Source organism: Cervus elaphus, chromosome 19, assembly GCF_910594005.1.
Source record: "Cervus elaphus chromosome 19, mCerEla1.1, whole genome shotgun sequence".
Classification (NCBI taxonomy): domain Eukaryota; kingdom Metazoa; phylum Chordata; class Mammalia; order Artiodactyla; family Cervidae; genus Cervus; species Cervus elaphus.
The window spans coordinates 39,561,444-39,571,121 of NC_057833.1; the positions used below are offsets into that span (position 1 = coordinate 39,561,444).

At 47.8% G+C, this 9,678-nt stretch overlaps 1 protein-coding gene across 1 annotated transcript; it reads right to left on the bottom strand.

Annotated features, from left to right (window-relative positions):
* Nucleotides 1-685: 685 nt before the first annotated feature.
* RTP2 (receptor transporter protein 2) lies at nt 686-4,168 on the bottom strand. Its single transcript, XM_043873639.1, has 2 exons — nt 3,996-4,168; nt 686-1,193 (listed from the first exon to the last, which is right to left on the bottom strand). Exons 1-2 carry the CDS (start codon nt 4,157-4,159, stop codon nt 686-688), a joined length of 672 nt encoding a protein of 223 aa, XP_043729574.1. The 5' UTR covers nt 4,160-4,168.
* Between the last annotated feature and the right edge of the window lie 5,510 nt (nt 4,169-9,678).

Below are 9,678 nucleotides of genomic sequence, written 5' to 3' on the forward strand. Positions count from 1 at the left end.
GCTGGTACAACTGAGGAACTGAATTTTTCATTTTATTTTAATTAATTTAAACTTAGCCATGTATGGCTAATGACTAACAGTACTGGACAGTGCAGTTCTAAATAATTCCAGCCAAGCAGGCTCTAGCATCAGAGTTTAAAAAAAAGAAAATGGAGCCTTTCAGAATGGTGGGAGCTGGCTTTCCAGGAGAGGGACAGGGTAAAGACACATTGAATATTGATTGAAGATGCCTCGGGTGGAGCCACAGGCTGCCCCAAAGGGAACCATGGTGGGATGCTCAGAAGCAACTGAAGATGAACTTGAGAATCAGGCAGGGACAAGACTGGACCTAAGGGGGTCCTAAGGGGATATGGGATATGGAAATGAAGCATCAGAAGGGGTGGAGATGGAGGTGGAAGGAGGGGCTGCCCCCAGTGAGATAAGTACTAACACCAGACCTGGAGAGTTCTAAATCCACCTTAGACCCTTCTCCCCATGCCCCCATCACTGTGAGTTTTAATGGAAGGATTATTAAATACCTCCTGGAGGAACTTTCATTCTGCAGGGTAATAAACTGAGGTCCAGAGAGGTAACTGGGCTGTCCAGCATCATAAACTGAATCTGTAGCAGAAGCAGGACCAGAACTGCACCCCCTGCCTCCCCACTCTCACTCCCACGAGCCCTCCCCGACCCTCAGCCAGCTGCACTAAAGGAAGGTCGATCTCTGGAAGGAGAACTGCAGGTAGACAACGAGCAAACAGAGGGAGGCCCAGAAGAGGCACCAGCGAAGGGAGAAGAAGTTGTAGCCGGATCCCTCCCGGGCCCACAACTTGGAGGCACCGGAGAAGGTCGCCTCCTCCTCCAGCAGCTTCTCGCTGGGCTTCCAGTGCACGATGCCCTCCTGGCAGGCCTCGCAGAACTCGCCGCGGTGCGGCCCGCTGTCCGGGCGGCTGGCCACGTGGATGCGGTACTGGCCGCCGTCCTCGCCGTAGCACTGCTCGCGCAGGCTGGTGATGAGGTTGTCCACCAGGCTCTCGATGTTCTCCTCCAGCATGCTCGAGTCGTCCAGCCGCGCCGTGCCACACTCGTAGCACAGCTGCTTGAAGACGCGCATGCGCACCGAGCCCGCCCGCTGGGCGCGGTCCAGGTACATGTGGAAGAGGATGACCACGTTGGCTGACTGCCAGGTGTGCCAGCACCAGGTGCAGTGGAACCTGCGGGGAAGAGAGACAGGGATGGGCAAGGCGGGCCTTCCTTCCAGCCAGCCCTCCTGGAGGAGCCTGGGAAGGAAGGGCCCTGGGCGCCTGTGCCCGGAAGTCAAGGTGGAGTGTTTACTGCCCCCTGGGTACATTAGTGCCTGAGCCGGCGTCTCCGCCTCCTCTTGGAGAACTCCCCTGGGCCTATGACAGCATCCTCATAAGCCAGACACTGGAGCCATCTGGCTTCCAGCATTGCTCTCCAGCCTACCTCCTGTGTACCCTCCCTTGGCCAGACATGGGTCTGGATGCTGCCCAGGGTCACTCCAGCCAGTCTGGACCTTATTTCTCATCTGTGAAATGCAGGATAATTGTGTCCAATAAGAATCCTTCTGCTCAGACCTCTCATGACTCTGATAAAGGGGATGACCACACATCTCACTCATGCATTCTGTATGCTCTGGGGCAAAGACTTGCCTCTAGCTGTCTCAAACACAGAACACAGAATTCACGGAACAGGCAGGCAGGTGGGTGAGATGGGCCAGCAGGGGGAAGACTATAGAGTTTTGTCCATGCACCTTCAGAAAGCGCACTCTCCTATCCCTTGACAGATCATCCTTAGATCCCAATCCAGGGCTGCAGCTGAGGTTAGGAAGGTGTATCCTGGTTTGCATACCCCTCCGCACACATATGCACACTCGTACATTTATGTACACACAGGCCCTCCACACACATATACACATCACATTTATATACACACTGGCTGCTTTGTCTAAACAGGCCCCTTTGGGTTTCAGCCTCAGGAAACACAAGGGAAGTGGCCTGGGACTCGTATGGCTTAGGCTTCATCTCAGCTCTCCCCAGTGCTTGCACACCTTCAATGACAGAGAACTCATTACCGCCAATGGCAATTCCTTCCATCCCTGAGATAAAGCTCTTCCAGGGCCCTGCTCCTAAGGCTTTACGGCAGTCTTGGGTCCACTGAGTTGTCTGCCCTCACTGCTGACCAAGACCCCTGCAAATGGCCCTGAAGGACCTCTGATGAAGAACTCAATTCAGTCCAACAGGTCCTGCACATCACCTACTGTGATGCCAAGTACCACACAGCCCAGGCTGTGGAATGGAGATGAAGCCAAGCCTGGCCCCAAACCCCAGGGCCCACAGACAGCACAAGCGCAGCACAGGATCCAGGGGAGCCTGAGGCAGGGTTGGCAGGCCAGAGCGTCCTCACTGGTCCTGAGCCAGCAGGGAGTGTGCCCCTCCATCCTGCCTCCCTGTGCTAGGCCAGAGCTGCGGGGCAGCTGGGTTACTGAGTCCCAACACTTATAGGTAGGGTAAGCCTCTGTGCAGAATATGCACAAGGGTGATGCTTCTCCAGCCCCGCCTGAGGCCAGCTGGGAGCCAGAAGTAGGACCAGCTGAGCCCTAAGATGAGAGGAGCCACAAGCCTGCGGGGCTCAGCCTCCAATTTGCTGGGCCCCTGCACCTGAGTTTCCAGCCCTTCCACCCCTCCCACTTGCCAACTCAGAGCTTCACATTGTCAGTCTCCTCCTTCTGCACCTTTTAAAATCAAGCTAATCTGGAGATCTTTCCCCTCCCTCAAGCCAGATCTCAGGTCTTGTATCTCAAAGCATTGGAGCCAGGAGAAGGGAAACTTAGGATCATCTAGTCAGCCTTTCATTTCATGGAAAGAGAGCCCTCTGCACACACACAGCTAGTCAGAGACAGAGCTGGGGCCCAGCCCATAACAGGTGCCCATCAGATGTGTCTTGCATGGGTTTAAGTTGAAATGAGCCAATCAACCCCTGCCTCTCTGTCTTTTGTCCTACAGTCAGGTTCACACTAACATTTGCAGGTTTGGGGGAAGGAGTACAAGTGTAAGCTCCCCACCCACAGCCTGCCTCCTTCTGTCCCACCCCCAGCGCCACAAGGAACTTCACAGGCAAGCAAGCGTGTGTGAACAGCCCAGTCTGTGTGTCCCAGTTCTGTGTGTTTACACCCCCAGGACACAGACACCTATTGGCCTCCTCAGGAGCCTAGGGTTACCATCTGCCCTTAATTCAGTGGACCCAGGGAGGAGTCCCACATCGACCCTGGAGATGAGCTTGAAGCAGGTTGGGCAGGGCATTCTCTTGGCCCCAACCACAACCATGACCTAGAAGAGGGAGAGGCAAGAGGACTTCAGATGGATGTGTCCTCTTGACCCAAGGACCCCTTGCTATTTGAAAGACATGGAGCTCCTATACCGTATGTGATGCTGTGCCCTGAGGACCTACTGAACTCCTGCCCAAAGATCTTTTTGTCACAGACCCATAGGTAAAAAAGCTGGAAGAGATTTGATTGATTACTTCAGGCCCACTCTCTGGTTTTGCAAATGTGAAAATGGAAACTACACAGGGAAAAGGATTTGCCCAAATTCACAGTTGTTAGCTTCAAAGCCAGTTTCTAGAAATTAGCAGGTGAACAATAAATGCTTTTGTATTCAAATCTGATGTCATTGACTTGACTGCACAGACCTAGGACCAGAGAGAGCTAAGGCTTTCCCCAATGGACCACATGGCCTCCTCTGCTTTTTACTATGGAAAATGCAGACCTAGAGACAGAATACAACTTGCTAGGAACACTCAGGGAGTCAGTGGCATAGCTGGGATTAGAATCAAAGCTGGTTCGACCCACCTGGCAGTTCCTTCTCTGGCCTCTAACCTCTAACCTGAGTTGACCCTAGAATGGGGCTCCACGCATCTCTGCCTTGGTCTCTTGAAAGGTGCCCCCAGGGCTGTGCCACAGTGCTCCCCACAGCCCCTCACACCCCACCTCTTACCTGCCTGAGGCATGCTGTTCCAGATACTGCTTCCAGCCAGGGGCCAGCTCATTGGGCTTGAGGTTGGGGTCTATGATGAGCTCCCAGCTATCGGCTGGCTTGGCCACCTCCATCTTCTCATAGAAGACTTTCTTCCACTCACAAGTGGTCAGGCTAGTACACATGGTCCTGTTGGCAGGGCTGGGAGTTTGAGCTCAACCTGAGTGAGAACACAGAAAATGGCCAGGTAGGTGCAGAGCTGTGCAATCTCTGAGGTCTGAAAATCTTCCTTGTCAGGACCAGAAGGAAACAGGACCCAGCAACCTTCTTTGTCACCCTGGTACCTGTTGCCATGGCAGCTGAGGCCAGGGCTGGGTAAGAGGGAAGTCCCAAAGGGGAGTCCCAGGGCCCCGAGCTAGGCTGGAGATTCAGGGCTGGGCAGTGATGCAAGGGCAGTGAGCAGGGTAAAGAGCTGAGCCCCGGACCACACTCACCCAGGCTTCCCAGGTCTCCAGGAGGCAAGGACGATTTGGTGTTTCTGTTTCACCCCTACCAGTCTTCCAGGCATTCTACACTTCATGTACTATGGTGACTGGGATACACTAGGGGACCACGGAGAAACGAAGGAGTGGGAAATGCAGAGCCTATGACATCCACACCCCCTGATGTGCTGGAACCGTCATTTTCCATGTGCCAAGCACTAACTGCTTGACCTGTGCCCTGGCCAAGGCAGGAATTACCCCCTGCTTCACCCAGATCAGAAGGTTGAGGTTTATACACCTCCAAGTGGCTCATCCATGAGCCAGATTCAGCTCCACCAAACCCAAACCCATATGTTCATTTTGTTGTTGTTCAGTCACTAAGTCATGTACAACTCTGTGACCTCATGAACTGCAACATGCCAGGCTTCCCTGTCCTTCACTGTCTCCCAAAGTTTGCTCAAACTCATGTCCATTGAATCGATGATGTCATCCAACCATCTGATCCTCTGTTGCCCCCTTCTCCTCCTGCCTTCAATCTTTCTCAGCATCAGGGTCTTTACTGCAATACTACTGCACTCCTGACACATAAGGGAAGTGACACATTGAGAAAGAGGTGACATGTGTTCCCTTTGCTTGGGGAGCTCACAGACCAGAGCTGAGAGTCTCACCAGAGTTGGTGAGACAGAATATAACTTCAGATGCTGTGAGAAGCATGGTGATAACATTTTAGATTCAGAAATTCATAGACTTGTTGAGCTCGTATTCGGTTCCTAATCCCAGGTAGCTGCTGGGGGAGCAACCTGGTTCTGTGCTGACGGCTACTGCTGCCTCCACTGGTGCTGAAAGAGGCAGGCAATAGGGTACCCACAGATCCCTGATGCCCAATTTAAATACCTTTGAGACTAGCAGGGAACCTGGCCCCGTATTTGCATAATCCAAACGAAGGCACAGTCGCTGGAGAGAGGCAGCCTCAGCAGGGAAAAGACAAGGCGACCTGGCGGCTGACTCCAGCTCTGCCCCAAGGTCTACATGGCCTTAGAACTCTGTCATTTCCCACGGTGGCGCTCAGTCTTCTCACCCACACAAGAAGGGCTCTTCCAGCCACAGTCTGGGCTTCCCAGGTGGGACTAGTGGTAAAGAACCCACCTGTCAATACAGGAGACATAAGAGATGCAGATTCGATCCCTGGGTCAGGAAGGTCCCTTGGAGGAGGGCATGGCAACCAACTCCAGTATTCTTGCCCGGAGAATCTCATGGACAGCGGACACTGGTGGGCTACAGTCCATAGGGTCACAAAGAGTCAGACACAACTGACGCAACTTAGCACACGTGTACACTGGCTATAGTCACCTTTCGGTTCTTCAGCCAGGAAATTGGATCACAGAGTGAAGAGCTTGCAGTGGCCAGAAGGAAAGCTTTCAGTGTTGAACTCCAGACTTGGTTTTTGCCCTGAGTGCTGTTCACCTCAGGTGGGGTCATGGGAAACACCACTGGAACGCCTCTCAGAGGGGGTCGTGTCCTCTACCAGCTGTATGCTGAAGACCTCAGAAAGACAAAACTCTGACTTAGAGACCGTGACTGAGAGCACTAGAGGGGCCCTTTATTTTTTTTTTTTTGGTGGGGTGTGGGGAGGCCTACTTTTTATTTTTAAATATCTGATTTCCTCATTGAGCTCCTCATCTCTTCCCTGAAATCTCGTGACGCTGAATTAAAACTGCTTCTGCCCAGAAATGGAAATGATCTGGCCAAGGAAATTCCTGGGCTCAGGACTGGGCGGCTCACTCCTCGAAGGAGGTGCTCTTAGCGGTCGGTTAGCAGCCAGGCAGGCTGGGGGTTCCCGGGAGTCCTGGGCCCTGAATGACTCGAGGGGCTCATGGCCCAGCCCAGAGCCATGTGCCAGGAGCTACTCTCTTGAAAATACTGGGTCATTGTTCTCAGAACAAATGACAATGAAGAAAAAAACAAAAAGAGGGCAGGATTGTCAGGGTTTACCTGCTTGCTTTTACTCAAATGATGCAATCCCCTTAGGCCTAGAATGAGACTTAATTTGAGTGGGAGCACTCTAAGCAGAGACCAATATAAGTCATCCTTCTGTACCACAGTCCTGTTTTCTCTCAAGAAGAAATGCTTGTGATACAACCAAATTACACCTCACAATTACAACCTCACTTGTCTGCAAAGAGCACTGGGTTGCTCCTGGAGCCGCAGTGTAAGAGCTCACTAATGTAGCTGTGGCCACATCACACACTGGCAGTTTCACTCTGCACGGTGGCCATATTTTTTAAAAAATGTTTATTGGAGTAGAGTTGATCTACAATGTTATTTTAGTTTCAGATGTACAGCAAAGTGAATCTGTTATACATATACATATACATACATCCACTCTCTTTTAGATTCTTTTCCCAGCTAGGCCATTACAGACTATTGAGTAGAGTTCCCTATGCTACGCCATAGATTCTTACTAGTTGTCTATTTTATACGTAGTGATATGTACATGTCAATCTCAATCTTCCAACTTATCCTTCCTGCCTTATCCACTGTTAATCGTAAGTTTATTTTCTTTTTTTCACTTATGACTTCAGTTTTATTCCAACTGTAACTTCCAGAGGGGGAAAAATGATCTTTTTTTTTTTTTTTCTATCTTTTACATGTTCATACTGAACAGCATGAAACACATCAGGATCTTTGGGGGGAGGGGAACTTGTACTTCCTTACTAACATAACATAACTAATAAAGTTGACAACAGGTTTAGAAAGAAATATCTCTTTTAGTAGCATTTCCAAAGATTGCCATTACTGATGTGAACCAACTATTGAGACTTACAGGGTTCATAAGGTTATTTTTTACATCTGTAACTCTATTTCTGTTTTGTAGACAAGTTCATTTGTACCTTTTTTTAGATTCTGCATATAAGCAATATCATGATATTTCTCTTTCTCTGTATGACTTACTTCATTCGGTATGACAATCTTTATGTCCATCCATGTTGCTATAAATGGCAAAATTTCATTCTTTTTTATGGCTGAATAGTATTTCATTGTATATATGTACCACATCTTCTTTATTCATTCCTCTGCCACTGATGGACATCTAGACTATTTCTATGTCTTGGTTATTGTAAATTATGCTTTGGAAAACATTGGTGTGCATGTATCTTTTCAAATTATGGCTTTCTTCAGATATATGCCTAGGAGTGGGATTGCTGGATCCTATGGTAGCTCTATTTTTAGTTTTTTAAGGAACCTCTATATTGTTCTCCATTGTGGCTGTATTATATTCCCACCAACAGTGTAGGAGGGTTCCCTTCTCTCCACACCCTCTGAGCCATTTATTGTTTGTAGAGTTTTTGATGATGGCCATTCTGATCGGTGTGCAGTGATACCTTATTATAGTTCTGATTTGCATTTTCCTAATAATTAGTGATGTTGTACTTTTTAACCATCATATATCACTTTTGGAGAAATGTCTATTTAGATCTTCTGAACATTTTTTGATTGGGTTTGTTTTTTTTAATTGAGCTGCATGAGCTGTTTGTATATTTTGAAGATTAATCCCTTGTTAGTTACTTCATTTGCAAATATCTTTTCCTATTCTGGAGGGTTGTGTTTTCATTTTGTTTATGGTTTCCTTTGCTGTGCGATAGGTTTTAAGTTTAATTAGGGCCCGTTGTATTTTTTTTTTTTCATTACTCTAGGAGGTGGATTAAAAAATCTTACTGCGACTTATGTCAGAGTGTTCTACCTCTGTTTTCTTCCAAGTTTTACAGTGATTGGCCTTACATTTGGGTCTTTAATCCATTTTGAGCTTATTTTTGTGTGGTGTTGGGGTGTGTGGTCTCAGGACTTTATGAAGCTCAGGTGCTTAATGTCTCATCACAGAAAAAATTCAGTGAGAGACAAAGTGATAGGTAAGAAGTGGATTTATTTAGAAAGAAACACACTCCACAGACAGAATGTGGGCCATGTCAGAAGGAGAGAAATGTCCCCTGCTTAGTTTTTAAAAGATAAAATAGAAGGACAGGAAAGCTTCCCAGGTGGCTCAATGGTAAAAATGCACGTGCAGGAGTCTCAGGAGATTTGATTTGGATTTGATTCCTGGATCAGGAAGATTCCCTTGAGAAGGAAATGGCAACTCACTCCAGTATTCTTGCTGGGGAAATCCCATGGACAGAGGAGTCTGGTGGATTACAGTTTTGGGGGTCGCAAATAATCAGACATGATTGAGCACACATCACGCATAGGAGGACAGGAAAATCTTAATGTGAACTGATGCCAGTAAGGATGGGAAAAAAAGAATCTGAAAAATAATTTATACTAGAGAGTAAATTCTGTGATGATAAAGTAGCCAAAGGTGCAAAATGCATTATAATTATTTAATCTGTGTTGCTCTCTGCACAATTAAGTCAAGACCAAGAGGGCGAGGGAACTCTTAAGCTTCAATCCAGAATGGTTTCAATGTCCAAGGGGACCTATTGATGTAAACTGGTCAGAGTACAACACCAAACTCATGGGTAGCTTCAGTTTCCATATGGGAGTCCAAGTCTTTCTTCCAAGAGACTTTACATGATGTAAGAAACAGCAGAAGTCACAAACCAGTTCTTGAGACATTAGGAAACAGCTAAGGAAACAATGAAACAAGAAAAGAAACAGATTATTTCTTCACCTTAAAATCTAGTTGGAAGGAAAATCCTGATTAGCCTTAATTATAGTAAAAGTTAATAGTGACAGAGTGGTTGCTTTGCATCATGAGTTTTTCTTAGTACTTTACATATGTTGATTAATTTAAACACACAAGAATTCTATGAGGTTGATAATATAATTATTATCCCCATTTTACATATGAGGAAATTGAAACATCAAAAGTCTAAGTTATTTACTGGCAGTCACCTAATTGATGGGCTTCCCCAGTGGTTCAACTGTAAAGAATCAGCCTGGAATGCAGAAGACGCAGGAGACTCAGGTTCAATCTTTAGGTTAGGAAGATCCCCTGGAGGAGGATATGGCAACCCACTTCAGTATTCTTGCTTGGAGAATCCCATGGGCAGAGGAGCCTGGTGGGCTATACTCCATAGGCTCACAAAGAGTTGGACACAACAGTAGCGACTGAGCTTGCATGCATGCACTTGGTTAATCAGTGACAGTTCCAAGATTTGGACCCAAACAGTCTGGCTTACCAATATGTACCTTTTATACTTTAAGCTTGTCCCTAGGTCCAGATTTAT